This window comes from Drosophila yakuba, chromosome 2L (genome assembly GCF_016746365.2).
Source record: "Drosophila yakuba strain Tai18E2 chromosome 2L, Prin_Dyak_Tai18E2_2.1, whole genome shotgun sequence".
In the NCBI taxonomy this organism is placed as follows: Eukaryota; Metazoa; Arthropoda; class Insecta; order Diptera; family Drosophilidae; genus Drosophila; species Drosophila yakuba.
Genome location: NC_052527.2, coordinates 19,111,623 through 19,134,415, shown reverse-complemented (window position 1 = coordinate 19,134,415; position 22,793 = coordinate 19,111,623). Strand labels below are relative to the sequence as shown.

Sequence of the window (22,793 nt, the reverse complement as noted above, 5' to 3'; positions counted from 1 at the left end):
CATCTTTGGTCATTGCAACAGACGACTTCCTGTATGCTTGTTCCTTTGAAAAATGGGCGCAGGATTGGAACATAGAAATAAACAGTAGCAAATGTGCAAATGTCACGTCTTCGACAAGACCGGGAAGCTGCGGTAATATAACGCTTCTCGGTTCCGTGACTTAGCATAAGACTCATTCTAAATATCTTGGGGTTATTCTGGACAGGAAACTAAACTTTGACCGGCATGCTACATTGGTGAAGCATTCTATGCTGTCAAAAGCTGCGAAAATGTCGTGGCTCATGTCTCCTAGGAGCAAGTTCTCCTTAAAACACAAGGCTGCCATATATAAAACAATCCCCTCGGCGAGCTATCCCAGTCAGTATTCAGTAAGCAACAAGTGTGCGAGCCAATAACAGCTACCAGCTAAGCAACGAGCAACTAAAAAGGTTTTTTCCAAGTCAAAGTAACAATCACACAGCAAGATGCGTTTGGGACAGACCGTACCTAACTTCCAGGCCGACACAATCAAGGGGCCCATCAAATTCCACGAGTGGCAGGGCAACTCGTAAGTGCCATTAAACCCTTTTCTCTAATCAAGTCTCACTAATCGTCTCTCTGATCGCCAGTTGGGTGGTGCTCTTCTCCCACCCCGCCGACTTCACACCCGTCTGCACCACTGAGCTTGGCAGGATTGCGGTGTACCAGCCGGAGCAAAAGAAGGATCCTGAGGTGGGCAAGACCATCCGGGCCTTGTTCATCATCAGTCCGGACCATAAGGTGCGCCTCTCCATGTTCTACCCCATGTCCACTGGTCGCAACGTCGAGTGAGTACCTATTACGGGCTACAACTATTGATAATCTATAATCTAAACTGACGATCCTGTGTTCTTATAGCGAGATCCTGAGGACCATCGACTCTCTGCAGTTGACTGATCGCCTCAAGGTCGTGGCCACTCCTGCCAACTGGACCGTGAGTATTTCTACCTACTTCCTGCAAGCTGTTTCGTACTAACTATGATTTGTTAATAGCCTGGCACTAAGGTAATGATCCTGCCCACCGTCACCGATGAGGAGGCCTATAAACTCTTCCCCAAGGGATTTGACAAGGTTTCCATGCCGTCTGGAGTAAACTATGTCCGTACCACAGATAATTATTAGATTTTATTTATGTAATCAACTTCGTTATATACCATTTACTTGTTATAAAGTACCAGATTTTAGTGTACAATTCACAGAAATCGCTTTGTATTTTATATTTTAAAACAATTTTCATATTTACAGTGCATTTGCTTTGCTACTCTAGGTACATAATCAAAGTTTTATTAAAATGTTACATAAATACGCGCATGTACAAATTTCAAAGTTGTCATACCCGCTACTCGTATAAGGGTAAAGGAGTATAAGGGTATACTATTTTCGTTGAAAAGAATGTAACAGGTAGAAGAAATCATTTCCGACCATATATATTCTTGATCAGGATCAATAGCTTAATCGATCTGGCCATGTCCCTCCGTCTTTTTATATGTCGAGATCTCAGGAACTATAAAAGCTAGAAAGTTTTAAAATATGTTTTGAAATTTTTTAATTATCTTTTTTATCGGTACGCCAAATTTTTTGCCACGCCTTTTGTAACGTATTTTATTATTCTTTTTGCCAATTTCTTTCGATATGGCAAAAATAATTTTAGACCACGCCCACTCTAAGGACCAAAATTGACAAGCAAACAATTTTGAATTTTTTTTGTATAATTTCTTTTTATTATACCCGTTACTCGTAGAGTAAAAGGGTATACTAGATTCGTTGAAAAATATGTAACAGGCAGAAGGAAGCGTTTCCGACCATATAAAGTATATATATTCTTGATCAGGATCAATAGCCGAGTCGATTTGGCCATGTCCGTCTGTCCGTCCGTATGAACGTCGAGATCTCAGGAACTACAAAAGCTAGAAAGTTGAGATTAGGAATGCAGACTCCAAGGACATAGACGCAGCGCAAGTTTGTCAAATCATGCTACCACGCCCACTCTAACGCCCTCAAACCGCCCAAAACTGCCACGCCCACACTTTTGAAAAATAATTTAATATTTTTTCTTTTTTGTATTGGTCTTGTAAATTTCTATCGATTTGCAAAAAAACTTTTTGCCACGCCCACTCTAACGCCCACAAACCGCCAAAAACTGTCCTTCGAACTTACACTAGCTGAGTAACGGGTATCAGATAGTCGGGGAACTCGACTATAGCGTTCTCTCTTGTTTTATTATTATACCCGTTACTCGTAGAGTAAAAGGGTATACTAGATTCGTTGAAAAGTATGTAACAGGCAGAAGGAAGCGTTTCCGACCATATAAAGTATATATATTCTTGATCAGGATCAATAGCCGAGTCGATCTGGCCATGTCCGTCTGTCCGTCCGTCTGTCCGTCCGTATGAACGTCGAGATCTCAGGCACTACAAAAGCTAGAAAGTTGAGAATAAGCATACAGACCTTAGGGACATAGAAGCAGCGCAAGTTTGTCGATTCATGTTGCCACGCCCACTCTAACGCCCACAAACCGCCCAAAACTGCCACGCCCACACTTTTGAAAAATGTTTTGAAATTTTTGAAAAACTTTTGAAAAATAATTTAATATTTTTTCATTTTTGTATTAGTCTTGTAATTTTCTATCGATCTGCCAAAAAACTTTCTGCCACGCCCACTATAACGCCTACAAACCGCCAAAAACTGTGTTTAAGACTCTCCTTTTCCCTTCCACTAGCTGAGTAACGGGTATCAGATAGTCGGGGAACTCGACTATAGCGTTCTCTCTTGTTTTTTGCTTTCAATTTCTATCGATGTCAAAAAAAAAGTGGACTTCCGCTCACACTAGATGTGTATGATAGTCGAGGAACTCGACTATAGCGTTCTTTCTTGTTCAATAATAATGATAGATAACATGACTACTACTTTAATAGATTGAATACAGATTTTTATTTCGCTGTAATTAACTTTCTATGGCACAACGGGAAGAAAAATACGTACAGGTCTTTAATAGTTCTCAGTTGTTCGGACGTAGTTTACTCCAGATTGCATGGAAACCTTGTCAAATCCCTTTGGGAAAAGTTTATGGGCCTCCTCATCAGTGACGGTGGGCAGGATCATTACCTTAGTGCCAGGCTATTAACAAATCATAGTTAGTACGAAACAGCTTGCAGGAAGTAGGTAGAAATACTCACGGTCCAGTTGGCAGGAGTGGCCACGACCTTGAGGCGATCAGTCAACTGCAGAGAGTCGATGGTCCTCAGGATCTCGCTATAAGAACACAGGATCGTCAGTTTAGATTATAGATTATCAATAGTTGTAGCCCGTAATAGGTACTCACTCGACGTTGCGACCAGTGGACATGGGGTAGAACATGGAGAGGCGCACCTTATGGTCCGGACTGATGATGAACAAGGCCCGGATGGTCTTGCCCACCTCAGGATCCTTCTTTTGCTCCTCGTCGAGCATGCCCAGGCTGACGGCCAGGTCGCGAGTGGGGTCGGCAATGATCGGGTAGGGAAAGTCCCCGGGAATATCTAGGCAGTAGCTCTTGATGTCGTTCACCCAGTCCACGTGCGAGTTTAGTGCGTCAACGGAATGCGCTAGGCACTTGGTGTTCCGCTTGGCGAACTCCGGCTGGTGCACCGCAATCCTGCCCAGCTCAGTGGTGCAGACGGGTGTGAAGTCGGCGGGGTGGGAGAAGAGCACCACCCAACTGGCGATCAGAGAGACGATTAGTGAGACTTGATTAGAGAAAAGGGTTTAATGGCACTTACGAGTTGCCCTGCCACTCGTGGAATTGGATGGGCCCCTTGGTTGTGTCGGCCTGGAAGTTAGGTACGGTCTGTCCCAAACGCATCTTGCTGTTTGATTATTACTTTGACTTGGAAAAAACCTTTTTAGTTGCTCGTTGAATAGCTGGTAGCTGTTATTGGCTCGCACACTTGTTGCTTACTGAATACTGACTGGGAGAGCTCGCCGTCTTTTATACGCCGCTGGATCGACTCGATTCGCGGGTGCGATAGAGATAGGGATAGGTGTTGCCTTATCGTATCATATACATATGTACAGTACGTGGTGCTGTGTGTAGACTAACAAACAATTCATAGAAGATTGAGGGACATTGGGAGGGGAATGTTGAGACCCCGTGCGAGGTCTCTATATTTGTGTGAACGTCGACAGGGGCCTCTAAAAAACCTGATTGGGCCTCACCCAAGTATGGACTTTGTTAGAAGAATCTAGAAGAATCGCATGCAAAAGTACAGTTTTGCATATTTATTTCCCTTAAACTTCTTTAAATAACCCACCAAGTCCAGAACCAGGACCTGGAATCGAAACAGCTGATCTGGTCCATTTGACAGTTTAGCCGGTTCCAAACATAAACAGAGAGCCATTAAATAAACAGAGAGCATTTAAATGTTAAATGGTATTGGTGATTAGAGGCAAAGCACCAACACCAGCAAACACACGTGCACACCAATAGCCGGACGGTGAGAGCGAGAGCGCCGGGCAGTGTGATGGTATTAGTGAGTGCCTGTTAAAATCGCACACTTCCATAGATCGCACGGCACTCCCGTTCACTTACGCAAAACAAGCCTCCAATTCGGAGCGAGAGCGAGTAATATATTGAGATTGTGTGCGTGGGTCTATCGAAAATTAGCACACCAACATAGGTTTTCTCTCAGTAAGTCACACGGATAGATCAAGTCAGTTTTGGTATCTGATTAATAGAGGATGGTTAGATCTAAGTAATGAATACAAGTATTGTAGAAGCAGTGTGCTAGACTCCAGGGTATACTTTTGAAAATTAAATGATTTTTCATGTGCTAAAAGTACAGTCCGTGCATTCGGTTGTGGTTAATTTCAGAGTTAAATTCAAGACGCAAAACCATTTGATTCACTACATACTTATATTTAGTGGTAATTTTCCATTTCTCGTCATTTAATGTATTCCAGGTTGTTTGTAAGCAACCTCTAATTTGTAGTCAAGGGGCTTAAGATTGCGTTAGTGTGAGTGAGAGCAGTGGTCTTGCAGGAGGAAGTCACAAAAAGAGAAAGAAAATAAAGAGCGAACCGGGTGATCGACCTGAATTTAAATCGATATCGATAACTTGGGCGCCAATGTGATTTTTTGCTATTAAATATTTTAGAAAATAATGTAGGTATAAAGTTTAAATAAATAAAGGTGGTCCTACGACCTTTAAAGAAACCGCAATCTTAGCGTGAAGATAGCTAGAACAAACATTAAAACAAATTTAAGTGTAGGTATTTAAATTTATTTTTATTGTACACATTAAAACACGATTACCACCAACTAAAGGCTAAAGTTATACAAGGCTAAATATACAGGTTAAAGTTATAAAAATATGATAACGGCTATATTTAAATTTCATTCACCAAAATCGGATTCAATGGCAAAACCTTCTACTTGGTCAGCTGTCTTCCGGTTAAGATCTCGCATATTTCCAGTCCCGCGGAAACTGTCTCAAGAGACACCATGTAAAGGGATGAATGCGATATGCCCCACAGGCTACCTCTTGCCAAAATGCAGACGGTGTGAAGCAGATCGACCGAGAGGCGAGCAAGGGCAAAACATTCTGGTAACTTATGCAGTTTATAGCCGTCTAGTGAGAAATTCCTTAATGATCTCACGACGTTTAGGTAAATGTGTGCTTCTGGCTTCTGTGAAGTGAAAATCTACACTGAACTGAATCAATGAAAACGGAATTTGTAGCCCAAATCTTGTCCGATAACGATAACAAGATTTTGAAATCGATTTATTGGGTTCTTGGTGTGCTATCGCTGATTTGACCCGGTTCGCTCTCGCCTTCCCACTGTTATTACATGCCCCTCCTACACCCACCCCCTATCAACTCTATCAACCAACCAACTATACCTATCGCTTCGCTCGTGCATCTCTCTTCCCGGCATCACCGCATTCGACATTTCCTCTCGCCCACAAAATCCACTTTGTTACTGACAAACAAACCAGAACCGATGGAAAATTACCACAAAATGTTTATAAGGCTTTGCTCAGAAATGATATGCAGTGCATAGACTGTACTTTGAATCATTGTCATTGTTTGTTTAATCTTTCCACACATATTTCATAACACAGCACCGTTTAATATGTAGTATTTAAAAACTATGTATATTACATATTGATTCCAATTTGGTATTCCTTCATGTGAACAGTCTTTTTGCGACTAATTTAGCGTTCGACTTCCCAAACCCACTCGATCCAACTGTGTAACTTGCTGAGAGGAATTATGCGCTGGTGTGCTAATTTTCGATAGACCCACGCACACAGTCTCAATACCTTACTCGCTCTTCTCTCCTAACTGGGAGCTCGTTTTGTGTACGTGAACCTGAGATTCGTACAATCCATGGTAGTATGCGATTTTTACAAGTACTCACAAATACCAGTACGCGGCGTGTCGCTCTCCTCCTTTCTCACTGCTTACTTGCACTCTTTGGAAAGTAATCAGCTGATGGATCAGCTGTTTGATGTGAAGCTGTTCAAAATAGCCACTAATTCAGGCTTACTGGAAATAATAAACATATGATGTACTGCCATTTTTTAAGTAACTTCTAGAATTTCATCATAAAGTCAAGAGTTTCACGAAGGCAGGCACATGGTAACATTCAAAAATAGAGACGTTCAAAACAGGAAGGCCTTGCTCGCACAGCTGTACACTATATCTGCGTATATATGTATGCTTGTATGTATTCATTAGAAAACTCACTTACTGTGTCTATCTCTATCTCGCTCACTGATCGCCCCAAAGCAAGATGGTATAAAGGCAGCAATCTCTCTCACTCGGAATTCAGTTGGCAATTATTAGGCAAACTACAAAAAACGGGGAAGCGGATTCCTAGACAAGATTTCATACCTGATCAAAATGAGTTCCAATTCTCTCTTCGAAACCGAAGAAGATGTCGCTCAGGCAAACAAATTATCCCGGAAGGTGAAGGAATCGCCCTTTATGCTGGTGGGTATTGCCGGATTTGTGGCCGCAGGTTTGGTTGGAGCCTACAAATATCGGAACCGAGGCACCATGAGTACCAGCGTCTTTCTGATGCAGCTGCGTGTGGCTGCCCAGGGAACAGTCGTCGGATGTTTGACCGCCGGATTGGCCTACACCATGGCCAAGGAGTACCTGATCCACGAGGAGCCGCAAAGCATTACCAGGCCAGACGAATAAATAAATAAATAAGAGTAGTATTATGAGGTGTAAACCAAGTAAACTATAAGTATATCTGTGGCATTTCTCAGTGAACAAATGGTAGAACAAATTAGCCTAGAGTTTAAGAAAAGCTGCAATGTATTAGCCACCAGATTAATCTTATTGTAATTAGTTACCCATAAAGAATGTTTTTACCAAAGAACCTAACTTACATTTTATACCGTTACAGTAATAATGTATTATAAAAAACTGATTCATACCGAACAAGAAAACTTTATGATCGAAACCAACGATGTTGATCAAATAAAAACAGAAATTTTATTTTTCGATAATTATTAATGATATGATATATGTATAAGTCCGATCCAAATGGTTTCGATTTGTTTACTACCCGCAATCGGAAAAAAGAATATTGAAACATCTTATTGAATTCTGCAAGGGGATATAGATTTCAGCGCTAGTGTTAATCTTTTAAATTTTAAATTTATATAGGGCATACTGTTATTCTTCTCCCAAGTGTATATTGAAAACGAAGGAAGTTTGCCAAAATACAACTGTAATAAAAACAATAACAAATTTTGAATATTTTGTTAAAAAATTTTTTTAATTGCATATGTATATAATATATATTAGGAGTTATGGCACATAATTAATTTGTGAAAATCACTTTCAGTAGTTCTCAGTTGTGCGGACGTAGTTTACTCCAGACGGCATGGAAACCTTGTCAAATCCCTTGGGGAAGAGTTTATAGGCCTCCTCATCGGTGACGGTGGGCAGGATCATTACCTTAGTGCCAGGCTATTAACAAATCATAGTTAGTACAAAACAGCTTGCAGGAAGTAGGTAGAGATACTCACGGTCCAGTTGGCAGGAGTGGCCACGACCTTGAGGCGATCAGTCAACTGCAGAGAGTCGATGGTCCTCAGGATCTCGCTATAGGAACACAGGATCGTCAGTTTAGATTATAGATTATCAATAGTTGTAGCCCGTAATAGGTACTCACTCGACGTTGCGACCAGTGGACATGGGGTAGAACATGGAGAGGCGCACCTTATGGTCCGGACTGATGATGAACAAGGCCCGGATGGTCTTGCCCACCTCAGGATCCTTCTTTTGCTCCTCGTCGAGCATGCCCAGGCTGACGGCCAGGTCGCGAGTGGGGTCGGCAATGATCGGGTAGGGAAAGTCCCCGGGAATATCTAGGCAGTAGCTCTTGATGTCGTTCACCCAGTCCACGTGCGAGTTTAGTGCGTCAACGGAATGCGCTAGGCACTTGGTGTTCCGCTTGGCGAACTCCGGCTGGTGCACCGCAATCCTGCCCAGCTCAGTGGTGCAGACGGGTGTAAAGTCGGCGGGGTGGGAGAAGAGCACCACCCAACTGGCGATCAGAGAGACGATTAGTGAGACTTGATTAGAGAAAAGGGTTTAATGGCACTTACGAGTTGCCCTGCCACTCGTGGAATTTGATGGGCCCCTTGGTTGTGTCGGCCTGGAAGTTAGGTACGGTCTGTCCCAAACGCATCTTGCTGTTTGATTATTACTTTGACTTGGAAAAAACCTTTTTAGTTGCTCGTTGAATAGCTGGTAGCTGTTATTGGCTCGCACACTTGTTGCTTACTGAATACTGACTGGGAGATCTCGCCGTCTTTTATACGCCGCTGGATCGACTCGATTCGCGGGTGCGATAGAGATAGGGATAGGCGCTGCCTTATCGTATCATATACATATGTACAGTACGTGGTGCTGTGTGTAGACTAACAAACAATTCATAGAAGATTGAGGGACATTGGGAGGGGAATGTAGAGGCCTCGTGCGAGGTCTCTATATTTGTGTGAACGTCGACAGGGGCCTCTAAAAACCTGATTGGGCCTCACCCAAGTATGGACTTTGTTAGAAGAATCTAGAAGAATCGCATATTTATTTCCCTTAAACTTTTTTAAATAACCCACCAAGTCCAGAACCAGGACCTGGAATCGAAACAGCTGATCTGGTCCATTTGACAGTTCAGCCGGTTCCAAACATAAACAGAGAGCCATTAAATAAACAGAGAGCATTTAAATGTTAAATGGTATTGGTGATTAGAGGCAAAGCACCAACACCAGCAAACACACGTGCACACCAATAGCCGGACGGTGAGAGCGAGAGCGCCGGGCAGTGTGATGGTATTAGTGAGTGCCTGTTAAAATCGCACACTTCCATAGATCGCACGGCACTCCCGTTTACTTACGCAAAACGAGCCTCCAATTCGGAGCGAGAGCGAGTAATATATTCAGATTGTGTGCGTGGGTCTATCGAAAATTAGCACACCAACATAGGTTTTCTCTCAGTAAGTCACACGGATAGATCAAGTGGGTTTTTGGGAAGTCGGAAGGGCAGATCCCTAACTCAGAAAGCCAGAGACAGTACAGGTGAAAGCAACTCAGTTTTGGTATCTGATTAATAGAGGATGGTTAGATCTAAGTAGTGAATACAAGTATTGTAGAAGCAGTGTGCTAGACTCCAGGGTATACTTTTGAAAATTAAATAAATTAAATGATTTTTCATGTGCTAAAAGTACAGTCCGTGCATTCGGTTGTGGTTAATTTCAGAGTTAAATTCAAGACGCAAAACCATTTGATTCACTACATACTTATATTTAGTGGTAATTTTCCATTTCTCGTCATTTAATGTATTCCAGGTTGTTTGTAAGCAACCTCTAATTTGTAGTCAAGGGGCTTAAGATTGCGTTAGTGTGAGTGAGAGCAGTGGTCTTGCAGGAGGAAGTCACAAAAAGAGAAAGAAAATAAAGAGCGAACCGGGTGATCGACCTGAATTTAAATCGATATCGATAACTTGGGCGCCAATGTGATTTTTTGCTATTAAATATTTTAGAAAATAATGTAGGTATAAAGTTTAAATAAATAAAGGTGGTCCTACGACCTTTAAAGAAACCGCAATCTTAGCGTGAAGATAGCTAGAACAAACATTAAAACAAATTTAAGTGTAGGTATTTAAATTTATTTTTATTGTACACATTAAAACACGATTACCACCAACTAAAGGCTAAAGTTATACAAGGCTAAATATACAGGTTAAAGTTATAAAAATATGATAACGGCTATATTTAAATTTCATTCACCAAAATCGGATTCAATGGCAAAACCTTCTACTTGGTCAGCTGTCTTCCGGTTAAGATCTCGCATATTTCCAGTCCCGCGGAAACTGTCTCAAGAGACACCATGTAAAGGGATGAATGCGATATGCCCCACAGGCTACCTCTTGCCAAAATGCAGACGGTGTGAAGCAGATCGACCGAGAGGCGAGCAAGGGCAAAACATTCTGGTAACTTATGCAGTTTATAGCCGTCTAGTGAGAAATTCCTTAATGATCTCACGACGTTTAGGTAAATGTGTGCTTCTGGCTTCTGTGAAGTAAAATCTACACTGAACTGAATCAATGAAAACGGAATTTGTAGCCCAAATTTTGTCCGATAACGATAACAAGATTTTGAAATCGATTTATTGGGTTCTTGGTGTGCTATCGCTGATTTGACCCGGTTCGCTCTCGCCTTCCCACTGTTATTACATGCCCCTCCTACACCCACCCCCTATCAACTCTATCAACCAACCAACTATACCTATCGCTTCGCTCGTGCATCTCTCTTCCCGGCATCACCGCATTCGACATTTCCTCTCGCCCACAAAATCCACTTTGTTACTGACAAACAAACCAGAACCGATGGAAAATTACCACAAAATGTTTATAAGGCTTTGCTCAGAAATGATATGCAGTGCATAGACTGTACTTTGAATCATTGTCATTGTTTGTTTAATCTTTCCACACATATTTCATAACACAGCACCGTTTAATATGTAGTATTTAAAAACTATGTATATTACATATTGATTCCAATTTGGTATTCCTTCATGTGAACAGTCTTTTTGCGACTAATTTAGCGTTCGACTTCCCAAACCCACTCGATCCAACTGTGTAACTTGCTGAGAGGAATTATGCGCTGGTGTGCTAATTTTCGATAGACCCACGCACACAGTCTCAATACCTTACTCGCTCTTCTCTCCTAACTGGGAGCTCGTTTTGTGTACGTGAACCTGAGATTCGTACAATCCATGGTAGTATGCGATTTTTACAAGTACTCACAAATACCAGTACGCGGCGTGTCGCTCTCCTCCTTTCTCACTGCTTACTTGCACTCTTTGGAAAGTAATCAGCTGATGGATCAGCTGTTTGATGTGAAGCTGTTCAAAATAGCCACTAATTCAGGCTTACTGGAAATAATAAACATATGATGTACTGCCATTTTTTAAGTAACTTCTAGAATTTCATCATAAAGTCAAGAGTTTCACGAAGGCAGGCACATGGTAACATTCAAAAATAGAGACGTTCAAAACAGGAAGGCCTTGCTCGCACAGCTGTACCAAAGACATTAGAATAACAAGATGCGTAACGGCCATATATTGGTTTTGCACTATGCAGCCACTTTTTTGGTGACGGCCGAAATTGCTCTCTTTTCGCTCGCCAAAAATTGAGAGCGTAAAAATCTAAAAATAGAATTGACTGGCTTGTGTGAGTAAAAACAATAAAGGAGATAGTGTGTATGTGTGCGTGCTTGTGCTAGAAGACGATTTTCGGGCCGAAATCAATTTTGATATAAGAAACAAATTTAATTAATGTTTTGGTCAATTTCGATTCGTAACTATTATGGTTTGAAAGACTTTTTTTTAATTATTCGTTTGACAAAAGCGCCGCTCGAATTAGCTACCGTTTACATATTTATATTTATATTGATAATTAATAATATTATAATCGGTACCCAGGGAACACCACGGGGAGGCCATTACAATTGTAATGGGGTCTTATATTTATATGACCTTCGAGTCGACTTGAAATATTTAAATGTTTAACATTAAAACATTTCCATGTTCCCCAACTAAGCTAGTTTTCTAACTATTGCTTTTTATTATATATCGCCTCTTTTTTTAATTATATAATTTAATTTTTAAAGTCGTCAATTATTTGAATGTTTATATTTTTTTCACTTATGAGATAAAATGCTGAGTTTAGCTTGACTTTTTTGTCTATTAGCAATAACAGTCCACTTGCAATGCTTAAAAAGCAAAACTTTTATAAGTTTTTTTAAAAGATCTATTTTATGCTTATAACATTCATAATTTATCTGAATCTTATTTTCATTTTAAATATTGAAAATTGGTAATTTTTATACTAGTAATTTGACTAAATAACTATAATAAATAATAAAAACATATACAAAGTAAATTTTAAAAACTACTGTAATTTAAAACAAAGAATTTAAAAAAAAAAAAGAAATTACATATAAAATATAAATATTTCTTAAAAATAATTCATACAGTAAAATATTATTTATAAAATAAATAAAAATATGGAATCTGTTTATTGCAAAATTGATTTCTTGAAGCACGAAGTGCGGACATAAGCACCGAAGAATCATTGTCTTCTTATATTTTTCACACGTCGCACGCTGAATACTCTAATGACAATTATTCTAATATAAAGTCATCTTTTAAAATTATTATGAATTTTTTTGTACATAGATTGTGCTATTATTATTTCTGTGTTAAATTTGAATAATTGTTATGTTAGGCAATGCAAGACTAGAGTTTTTAAGTGGTGTCAATTTTTAAAAAATAATATAGATTTAAAGTCTAAGAACTTCTAAGATGAAGGGCATATTTTGTCATTTTTACAATGCATGTGCATACGTGTGCACCAATACAGTGGTCAGCTGTCGCTGTATGCGTACAAGAGAGCTGGTGGCTCTAGAGCTCTCCGCTCTCTGGCTTTTGAATAAAATTTCGAGAGAGCGAAAAGCCACTTGAAAAGCCACCACGAAAAAATCGTGTGCAAAAAAATCGTATGGCGTTACGCATCTTGTTATTCTAATGTCTTTGGCTGTACACTATATCTGCGTATATATGTATGCTTGTATGTATTCATTAGAAAACTCACTTACTGTGTCTATCTCTATCTCGCTCACTGATCGCCCCAAAGCAAGATGGTATAAAGGCAGCAATCTCTCTCACTCGGAATTCAGTTGGCAATTATTAGGCAAACTACAAAAAACGGGGAAGCGGATTCCTAGACAAGATTTCATACCTGATCAAAATGAGTTCCAATTCTCTCTTCGAAACCGAAGAAGATGTCGCTCAGGCAAACAAATTATCCCGGAAGGTGAAGGAATCGCCCTTTATGCTGGTGGGTATTGCCGGATTTGTGGCCGCAGGTTTGGTTGGAGCCTACAAATATCGGAACCGAGGCACCATGAGTACCAGCGTCTTTTTGATGCAGCTGCGTGTGGCTGCCCAGGGAACAGTCGTCGGATGTTTGACCGCCGGATTGGCCTACACCATGGCCAAGGAGTACCTGATCCACGAGGAGCCGCAAAGCATTACCAGGCCAGACGAATAAATAAATAAATAAGAGTAGTATTATGAGGTGTAAACCAAGTAAACTATAAGTATATCTGTGGCATTTCTCAGTGAACAAATGGTAGAACAAATTAGCCTAGAGTTTAAGAAAAGCTGCAATGTATTAGCCACCAGATTAATCTTATTGTAATTAGTTACCCATAAAGAATGTTTTTACCAAAGAACCTAACTTACATTTTATACCGTTGCAGTAATAATGTATTATAAAAAACTGATTCATACCGAACAAGAAAACTTTATGATCGAAACCAACGATGTTGATCAAATAAAAACAGAAATTTTATTTTTCGATAATTATTAATGATATGATATATGTATAAGTCCGATCCAAATGGTTTCGATTTGTTTACTACCCGCAATCGGAAAAAAGAATATTGAAACATCTTATTGAATTCTGCAAGGGGATATAGATTTCAGCGCTAGTGTTAATCTTTTAAATTTTAAATTTATATAGGGCATACTGTTATTCTTCTCCCAAGTGTATATTGAAAACGAAGGAAGTTTGCCAAAATACAACTGTAATAAAAACAATAACAAATTTTGAATATTTTGTTAAAAAATTTTTTTAATTGCATATGTATATAATATATATTAGGAGTTATGGCACATAATTAATTTGTGAAAATCACTTTCAGTAGTTCTCAGTTGTGCGGACGTAGTTTACTCCAGACGGCATGGAAACCTTGTCAAATCCCTTGGGGAAGAGTTTATAGGCCTCCTCATCGGTGACGGTGGGCAGGATCATTACCTTAGTGCCAGGCTATTAACAAATCATAGTTAGTACAAAACAGCTTGCAGGAAGTAGGTAGAGATACTCACGGTCCAGTTGGCAGGAGTGGCCACGACCTTGAGGCGATCAGTCAACTGCAGAGAGTCGATGGTCCTCAGGATCTCGCTATAGGAACACAGGATCGTCAGTTTAGATTATAGATTATCAATAGTTGTAGCCCGTAATAGGTACTCACTCGACGTTGCGACCAGTGGACATGGGGTAGAACATGGAGAGGCGCACCTTATGGTCCGGACTGATGATGAACAAGGCCCGGATGGTCTTGCCCACCTCAGGATCCTTCTTTTGCTCCTCGTCGAGCATGCCCAGGCTGACGGCCAGGTCGCGAGTGGGGTCGGCAATGATCGGGTAGGGAAAGTCCCCGGGAATATCTAGGCAGTAGCTCTTGATGTCGTTCACCCAGTCCACGTGCGAGTTTAGTGCGTCAACGGAATGCGCTAGGCACTTGGTGTTCCGCTTGGCGAACTCCGGCTGGTGCACCGCAATCCTGCCCAGCTCAGTGGTGCAGACGGGTGTGAAGTCGGCGGGGTGGGAGAAGAGCACCACCCAACTGGCGATCAGAGAGACGATTAGTGAGACTTGATTAGAGAAAAGGGTTTAATGGCACTTACGAGTTGCCCTGCCACTCGTGGAATTTGATGGGCCCCTTGGTTGTGTCGGCCTGGAAGTTAGGTACGGTCTGTCCCAAACGCATCTTGCTGTTTGATTATTACTTTCACTTGGAAAAAACCTTTTTAGTTGCTCGTTGAATAGCTGGTAGCTGTTATTGGCTCGCACACTTGTTGCTTACTGAATACTGACTGGGAGATCTCGCCGTCTTTTATACGCCGCTGGATCGACTCGATTCGCGGGTGCGATAGAGATAGGGATAGGCGCTGCCTTATCTTATCATTTACATACATATGTACAGTACGTGGTGCTGTGTGTAGACTAACAAACAATTCATAGAAGATTGAGGGACATTGGGAGGGGAATGTAGAGGCCTCGTGCGAGGTCTCTATATTTGTGTGAACGTCGACAGGGGCCTCTAAAAACCTGATTGGGCCTCACCCAAGTATGGACTTTGTTAGAAGAATCTAGAAGAATCGCATATTTATTTCCCTTAAACTTTTTTAAATAACCCACCAAGTCCAGAACCAGGACCTGGAATCGAAACAGCTGATCTGGTCCATTTGACAGTTCAGCCGGTTCCAAACATAAACAGAGAGCCATTAAATAAACAGAGAGCATTTAAATGTTAAATGGTATTGGTGATTAGAGGCAAAGCACCAACACCAGCAAACACACGTGCACACCAATAGCCGGACGGTGAGAGCGAGAGCGCCGGGCAGTGTGATGGTATTAGTGAGTGCCTGTTAAAATCGCACACTTCCATAGATCGCACGGCACTCCCGTTTACTTACGCAAAACGAGCCTCCAATTCGGAGCGAGAGCGAGTAATATATTCAGATTGTGTGCGTGGGTCTATCGAAAATTAGCACACCAACATAGGTTTTCTCTCAGTAAGTCACACGGATAGATCAAGTGGGTTTTTGGGAAGTCGGAAGGGCAGATCCCTAACTCAGAAAGCCAGAGACAGTACAGGTGAAAGCAACTCAGTTTTGGTATCTGATTAATAGAGGATGGTTAGATCTAAGTAGTGAATACAAGTATTGTAGAAGCAGTGTGCTAGACTCCAGGGTATACTTTTGAAAATTAAATAAATTAAATGATTTTTCATGTGCTAAAAGTACAGTCCGTGCATTCGGTTGTGGTTAATTTCAGAGTTAAATTCAAGACGCAAAACCATTTGATTCACTACATACTTATATTAAGTGGTAATTTTCCATTTCTCGTCATTTAATGTATTCCAGGTTGTTTGTAAGCAACCTCAAATTTGTAGTCAAGGGGCTTAAGATTGCGTTAGTGTGAGTGAGAGCAGTGGTCTTGCAGGAGGAGGTCACAAAAAGAGAAAGAAAATAAAGAGCGAACCGGGTGATCGACCTGAATTTAAATCGATATCGATAATTTGGGCGCCAATGTGATTTTTTGCTATTAAATATTTTAGAAAATAATGTGGGTATAAAGTTTAAATAAATAAAGGTGGTCCTACGACCTTTTAAGAAACCGCAATCTTAGCGTGAAGATAGCTAGAACAAACATTAAAACAAATTTAAGTGTAGGTATTTAAATTTATTTTTATTGTACACATTAAAACACGATTACCACCAACTAAAGGCTAAAGTTATACAAGGCTAGTTATACAGGTTAAAGTTATAAAAATATGATAACGGCTATATTTAAATTTCATTCACCAAAATCGGATTCAATGGCAAAACCTTCTACTTGGTCAGCTGTCTTCCGGTTAAGATCTCGCATATTTCCAGTCCCGCGGAAACTGTCTCAAGAGACACCATGTAAAGGGATGAATGCGATATGCCCCACAGGCTACCTCTTGCCAAAATGCAGACGGTGTGAAGCAGATCGACCGAGAGGCGAGCAAGGGCAAAACATTCTGGTAACTTATGCAGTTTATAGCCGTCTAGTGAGAAATTCCTTAATGATCTCACGACGTTTAGGTAAATGTGTGCTTCTGGCTTCTGTGAAGTAAAATCTACACTGAACTGAATCAATGAAAACGGAATTTGTAGCCCAAATTTTGTCCGATAACGATAACAAGATTTTGAAATCGATTTATTGGGTTCTTGGTGTGCTATCGCTGATTTGACCCGGTTCGCTCTCGCCTTCCCACTGTTATTACATGCCCCTCCTACACCCACCCCCTATCAACTCTATCAACCAACCAACTATACCTATCGCTTCGCTCGTGCATCTCTCTTCCCGGCATCACCGCATTCGACATTTCCTCTCGCCCACAAAATCCACTTTGTTACTGACAAACAAACCAGAACCGATGGAAAATTACCACAAAATGTTTATAAGGCTTTGCTCAGAAATGATATGCAGTGCATAGACTGTACTTTGAATCATTGTCATTGTTTGTTTAATCTTTCCACACATATTTCATAACACAGCACCGTTTAAGATGTAGTATTTAAAAACTATGTATATTACATATTGATTCCAATTTGGTATTCCTTCATGTGAACAGTCTTTTTGCGACTAATTTAGCGTTCGACTTCCCAAACCCACTCGATCCAACTGTGTAACTTGCTGAGAGGAATTATGCGCTGGTGTGCTAATTTTCGATAGACCCACGCACACAGTCTCAATACCTTACTCGCTCTTCTCTCCTAACTGGGAGCTCGTTTTGTGTACGTGAACCTGAGATTCGTACAATCCATGGTAGTATGCGATTTTTACAAGTACTCACAAATACCAGTACGCGGCGTGTCGCTCTCCTCCTTTCTCACTGCTTACTTGCACTCTTTGGAAAGTAATCAGCTGATGGATCAGCTGTTTGATGTGAAGCTGTTCAAAATAGCCACTAATTCAGGCTTACTGGAAATAATAAACATATGATGTACTGCCATTTTTTAAGTAACTTCTAGAATTTCATCATAAAGTCAAGAGTTTCACGAAGGCAGGCACATGGTAACATTCAAAAATAGAGACGTTCAAAACAGGAAGGCCTTGCTCGCACAGCTGTACACTATATCTGCGTATATATGTATGCTTGTATGTATTCATTAGAAAACTCACTTACTGTGTCTATCTCTATCTCGCTCACTGATCGCCCCAAAGCAAGATGGTATAAAGGCAGCAATCTCTCTCACTCGGAATTCAGTTGGCAATTATTAGGCAAACTACAAAAAACGGGGAAGCGGATTCCTAGACAAGATTTCATACCTGATCAAAATGAGTTCCAATTCTCTCTTCGAAACCGAAGAAGATGTCGCTCAGGCAAACAAATTATCCCGGAAGGTGAAGGAATCGCCCTTTATGCTGGTGGGTATTGCCGGATTTGTGGCCGCAGGTTTGGTTGGAGCCTACAAATATCGGAACCGAGGCACCATGAGTACCAGCGTCTTTTTGATGCAGCTGCGTGTGGCTGCCCAGGGAACAGTCGTCGGATGTTTGACCGCCGGATTGGCCTACACCATGGCCAAGGAGTACCTGATCCACGAGGAGCCGCAAAGCATTACCAGGCCAGACGAATAAATAAATAAATAAGAGTAGTATTATGAGGTGTAAACCAAGTAAACTATAAGTATATCTGTGGCATTTCTCAGTGAACAAATGGTAGAACAAATTAGCCTAGAGTTTAAGAAAAGCTGCAATGTATTAGCCACCAGATTAATCTTATTGTAATTAGTTACCCATAAAGAATGTTTTTACCAAAGAACCTAACTTACATTTTATACCGTTGCAGTAATAATGTATTATAAAAAACTGATTCATACCGAACAAGAAAACTTTATGATCGAAACCAACGATGTTGATCAAATAAAAACAGAAATTTTATTTTTCGATAATTATTAATGATATGATATATGTATAAGTCCGATCCAAATGGTTTCGATTTGTTTACTACTCGCAATCGGAAAAAAGAATATTGAAACATCTTATTGAATTCTGCAAGGGGATATAGATTTCAGCGCTAGTGTTAATCTTTTAAATTTTAAATTTATATAGGGCATACTGTTATTCTTCTCCCAAGTGTATATTGAAAACGAAGGAAGTTTGCCAAAATACAACTGTAATAAAAACAATAACAAATTTTGAATATTTTGTTAAAAATTTTTTTAATTGCATATGTATATAATATATATTAGGAGTTATGGCACATAATTAATTTGTGAAAATCACTTTCAGTAGTTCTCAGTTGTGCGGACGTAGTTTACTCCAGACGGCATGGAAACCTTGTCAAATCCCTTGGGGAAGAGTTTATAGGCCTCCTCATCGGTGACGGTGGGCAGGATCATTACCTTAGTGCCAGGCTATTAACAAATCATAGTTAGTACAAAACAGCTTGCAGGAAGTAGGTAGAGATACTCACGGTCCAGTTGGCAGGAGTGGCCACGACCTTGAGGCGATCAGTCAACTGCAGAGAGTCGATGGTCCTCAGGATCTCGCTATAGGAACACAGGATCGTCAGTTTAGATTATAGATTATCAATAGTTGTAGCCCGTAATAGGTACTCACTCGACGTTGCGACCAGTGGACATGGGGTAGAACATGGAGAGGCGCACCTTATGGTCCGGACTGATGATGAACAAGGCCCGGATGGTCTTGCCCACCTCAGGATCCTTCTTTTGCTCCTCGTCGAGCATGCCCAGGCTGACGGCCAGGTCGCGAGTGGGGTCGGCAATGATCGGGTAGGGAAAGTCCCCGGGAATATCTAGGCAGTAGCTCTTGATGTCGTTCACCCAGTCCACGTGCGAGTTTAGTGCGTCAACGGAATGCGCTAGGCACTTGGTGTTCCGCTTGGCGAACTCCGGCTGGTGCACCGCAATCCTGCCCAGCTCAGTGGTGCAGACGGGTGTAAAGTCGGCGGGGTGGGAGAAGAGCACCACCCAACTGGCGATCAGAGAGACGATTAGTGAGACTTGATTAGAGAAAAGGGTTTAATGGCACTTACGAGTTGCCCTGCCACTCGTGGAATTTGATGGGCCCCTTGGTTGTGTCGGCCTGGAAGTTAGGTACGGTCTGTCCCAAACGCATCTTGCTGTTTGATTATTACTTTGACTTGGAAAAAACCTTTTTAGTTGCTCGTTGAATAGCTGGTAGCTGTTATTGGCTCGCACACTTGTTGCTTACTGAATACTGACTGGGAGATCTCGCCGTCTTTTATACGCCGCTGGATCGACTCGATTCGCGGGTGCGATAGAGATAGGGATAGGCGCTGCCTTATCGTATCATATACATATGTACAGTACGTGGTGCTGTGTGTAGACTAACAAACAATTCATAGAAGATTGAGGGACATTGGGAGGGGAATGTAGAGGCCTCGTGCGAGGTCTCTATATTTGTGTGAACGTCGACAGGGGCCTCTAAAAACCTGATTGGGCCTCACCCAAGTATGGACTTTGTTAGAAGAATCTAGAAGAATCGCATATTTATTTCCCTTAAACTTTTTTAAATAACCCACCAAGTCCAGAACCAGGACCTGGAATCGAAACAGCTGATCTGGTCCATTTGACAGTTCAGCCGGTTCCAAACATAAACAGAGAGCCATTAAATAAACAGAGAGCATTTAAATGTTAAATGGTATTGGTGATTAGAGGCAAAGCACCAACACCAGCAAACACACGTGCACACCAATAGCCGGACGGTGAGAGCGAGAGCGCCGGGCAGTGTGATGGTATTAGTGAGTGCCTGTTAAAATCGCACACTTCCATAGATCGCACGGCACTCCCGTTTACTTACGCAAAACGAGCCTCCAATTCGGAGCGAGAGCGAGTAATATATTCAGATTGTGTGCGTGGGTCTATCGAAAATTAGCACACCAACATAGGTTTTCTCTCAGTAAGTCACACGGATAGATCAAGTGGGTTTTTGGGAAGTCGGAAGGGCAGATCCCTAACTCAGAAAGCCAGAGACAGTACAGGTGAAAGCAACTCAGTTTTGGTATCTGATTAATAGAGGATGGTTAGATCTAAGTAGTGAATACAAGTATTGTAGAAGCAGTGTGCTAGACTCCAGGGTATACTTTTGAAAATTAAATAAATTAAATGATTTTTCATGTGCTAAAAGTACAGTCCGTGCATTCGGTTGTGGTTAATTTCAGAGTTAAATTCAAGACGCAAAACCATTTGATTCACTACATACTTATATTAAGTGGTAATTTTCCATTTCTCGTCATTTAATGTATTCCAGGTTGTTTGTAAGCAACCTCAAATTTGTAGTCAAGGGGCTTAAGATTGCGTTAGTGTGAGTGAGAGCAGTGGTCTTGCAGGAGGAGGTCACAAAAAGAGAAAGAAAATAAAGAGCGAACCGGGTGATCGACCTGAATTTAAATCGATATCGATAATTTGGGCGCCAATGTGATTTTTTGCTATTAAATATTTTAGAAAATAATGTAGGTATAAAGTTTAAATAAATAAAGGTGGTCCTACGACCTTTTAAGAAACCGCAATCTTAGCGTGAAGATAGCTAGAACAAACATTAAAACAAATTTAAGTGTAGGTATTTAAATTTATTTTTATTGTACACATTAAAACACGATTACCACCAACTAAAGGCTAAAGTTATACAAGGCTAGTTATACAGGTTAAAGTTATAAAAATATGATAACGGCTATATTTAAATTTCATTCACCAAAATCGGATTCAATGGCAAAACCTTCTACTTGGTCAGCTGTCTTCCGGTTAAGATCTCGCATATTTCCAGTCCCGCGGAAACTGTCTCAAGAGACACCATGTAAAGGGATGAATGCGATATGCCCCACAGGCTACCTCTTGCCAAAATGCAGACGGTGTGAAGCAGATCGACCGAGAGGCGAGCAAGGGCAAAACATTCTGGTAACTTATGCAGTTTATAGCCGTCTAGTGAGAAATTCCTTAATGATCTCACGACGTTTAGGTAAATGTGTGCTTCTGGCTTCTGTGAAGTGAAAATCTACACTGAACTGAATCAATGAAAACGGAATTTGTAGCCCAAATTTTGTCCGATAACGATAACAAGATTTTGAAATCGATTTATTGGGTTCTTGGTGTGCTATCGCTGATTTGACCCGGTTCGCTCTCGCCTTCCCACTGTTATTACATGCCCCTCCTACACCCACCCCCTATCAACTCTATCAACCAACCAACTATACCTATCGCTTCGCTCGTGCATCTCTCTTCCCGGCATCACCGCATTCGACATTTCCTCTCGCCCACAAAATCCACTTTGTTACTGACAAACAAACCAGAACCGATGGAAAATTACCACAAAATGTTTATAAGGCTTTGCTCAGAAATGATATGCAGTGCATAGACTGTACTTTGAATCATTGTCATTGTTTGTTTAATCTTTCCACACATATTTCATAACACAGCACCGTTTAATATGTAGTATTTAAAAACTATGTATATTACATATTGATTCCAATTTGGTATTCCTTCATGTGAACAGTCTTTTTGCGACTAATTTAGCGTTCGACTTCCCAAACCCACTCGATCCAACTGTGTAACTTGCTGAGAGGAATTATGCGCTGGTGTGCTAATTTTCGATAGACCCACGCACACAGTCTCAATACCTTACTCGCTCTTCTCTCCTAACTGGGAGCTCGTTTTGTGTACGTGAACCTGAGATTCGTACAATCCATGGTAGTATGCGATTTTTACAAGTACTCACAAATACCAGTACGCGGCGTGTCGCTCTCCTCCTTTCTCACTGCTTACTTGCACTCTTTGGAAAGTAATCAGCTGATGGATCAGCTGTTTGATGTGAAGCTGTTCAAAATAGCCACTAATTCAGGCTTACTGG

General features: G+C 41.0%; 8 protein-coding genes across 8 annotated transcripts; 4 read left to right on the top strand and 4 right to left on the bottom strand.

Moving 5' to 3' along the window:
* Positions 1-444: 444 nt before the first annotated feature.
* LOC6528913 (peroxiredoxin-6) lies at positions 445-1,333 on the top strand. Its single transcript, XM_039371357.1, has 4 exons — positions 445-547; positions 609-806; positions 877-952; positions 1,012-1,333. Exons 1-4 carry the CDS (start codon positions 465-467, stop codon positions 1,138-1,140), a joined length of 486 nt encoding a protein of 161 aa, XP_039227291.1. The 5' UTR covers positions 445-464; the 3' UTR covers positions 1,141-1,333.
* Positions 1,334-2,922: 1,589 nt separating this feature from the next.
* On the bottom strand, positions 2,923-3,977 carry LOC26535894 (peroxiredoxin-6). The gene is made up of 4 exons (XM_039371757.2): positions 3,777-3,977; positions 3,341-3,715; positions 3,195-3,270; positions 2,923-3,135 (listed from the first exon to the last, which is right to left on the bottom strand). The coding sequence occupies exons 1-4, from the start codon at positions 3,857-3,859 to the stop codon at positions 3,007-3,009; spliced, it is 663 nt and encodes a 220-aa protein (XP_039227691.1). The 5' UTR covers positions 3,860-3,977; the 3' UTR covers positions 2,923-3,006.
* Positions 3,978-6,611: 2,634 nt separating this feature from the next.
* On the top strand, positions 6,612-7,508 carry LOC26535170 (HIG1 domain family member 1A, mitochondrial). Its single transcript, XM_039371760.2, has one exon. It carries the CDS (start codon positions 6,903-6,905, stop codon positions 7,203-7,205), a length of 303 nt encoding a protein of 100 aa, XP_039227694.1. The 5' UTR covers positions 6,612-6,902; the 3' UTR covers positions 7,206-7,508.
* Positions 7,509-7,770: 262 nt separating this feature from the next.
* LOC120320852 (peroxiredoxin-6) lies at positions 7,771-8,834 on the bottom strand. The gene is made up of 4 exons (XM_039371754.2): positions 8,627-8,834; positions 8,191-8,565; positions 8,045-8,120; positions 7,771-7,985 (listed from the first exon to the last, which is right to left on the bottom strand). The coding sequence occupies exons 1-4, from the start codon at positions 8,707-8,709 to the stop codon at positions 7,857-7,859; spliced, it is 663 nt and encodes a 220-aa protein (XP_039227688.1). The 5' UTR covers positions 8,710-8,834; the 3' UTR covers positions 7,771-7,856.
* Positions 8,835-13,156: 4,322 nt separating this feature from the next.
* LOC26535791 (HIG1 domain family member 1A, mitochondrial) lies at positions 13,157-13,934 on the top strand. Its single transcript, XM_015199178.2, has one exon. The coding sequence runs from the start codon at positions 13,329-13,331 to the stop codon at positions 13,629-13,631; it is 303 nt and encodes a 100-aa protein (XP_015054664.1). The 5' UTR covers positions 13,157-13,328; the 3' UTR covers positions 13,632-13,934.
* Positions 13,935-14,196: 262 nt separating this feature from the next.
* LOC26535676 (peroxiredoxin-6) lies at positions 14,197-15,246 on the bottom strand. The gene is made up of 4 exons (XM_015189804.3): positions 15,053-15,246; positions 14,617-14,991; positions 14,471-14,546; positions 14,197-14,411 (listed from the first exon to the last, which is right to left on the bottom strand). Exons 1-4 carry the CDS (start codon positions 15,133-15,135, stop codon positions 14,283-14,285), a joined length of 663 nt encoding a protein of 220 aa, XP_015045290.2. The 5' UTR covers positions 15,136-15,246; the 3' UTR covers positions 14,197-14,282.
* Positions 15,247-17,944: 2,698 nt separating this feature from the next.
* Positions 17,945-18,845, top strand: LOC120320856 (HIG1 domain family member 1A, mitochondrial-like). The gene has a single exon (XM_039371759.2). It carries the CDS (start codon positions 18,240-18,242, stop codon positions 18,540-18,542), a length of 303 nt encoding a protein of 100 aa, XP_039227693.1. The 5' UTR covers positions 17,945-18,239; the 3' UTR covers positions 18,543-18,845.
* Positions 18,846-19,116: 271 nt separating this feature from the next.
* LOC120320853 (peroxiredoxin-6-like) lies at positions 19,117-20,170 on the bottom strand. The gene is made up of 4 exons (XM_039371755.2): positions 19,963-20,170; positions 19,527-19,901; positions 19,381-19,456; positions 19,117-19,321 (listed from the first exon to the last, which is right to left on the bottom strand). The coding sequence occupies exons 1-4, from the start codon at positions 20,043-20,045 to the stop codon at positions 19,193-19,195; spliced, it is 663 nt and encodes a 220-aa protein (XP_039227689.1). The 5' UTR covers positions 20,046-20,170; the 3' UTR covers positions 19,117-19,192.
* Positions 20,171-22,793: the final 2,623 nt, after the last annotated feature.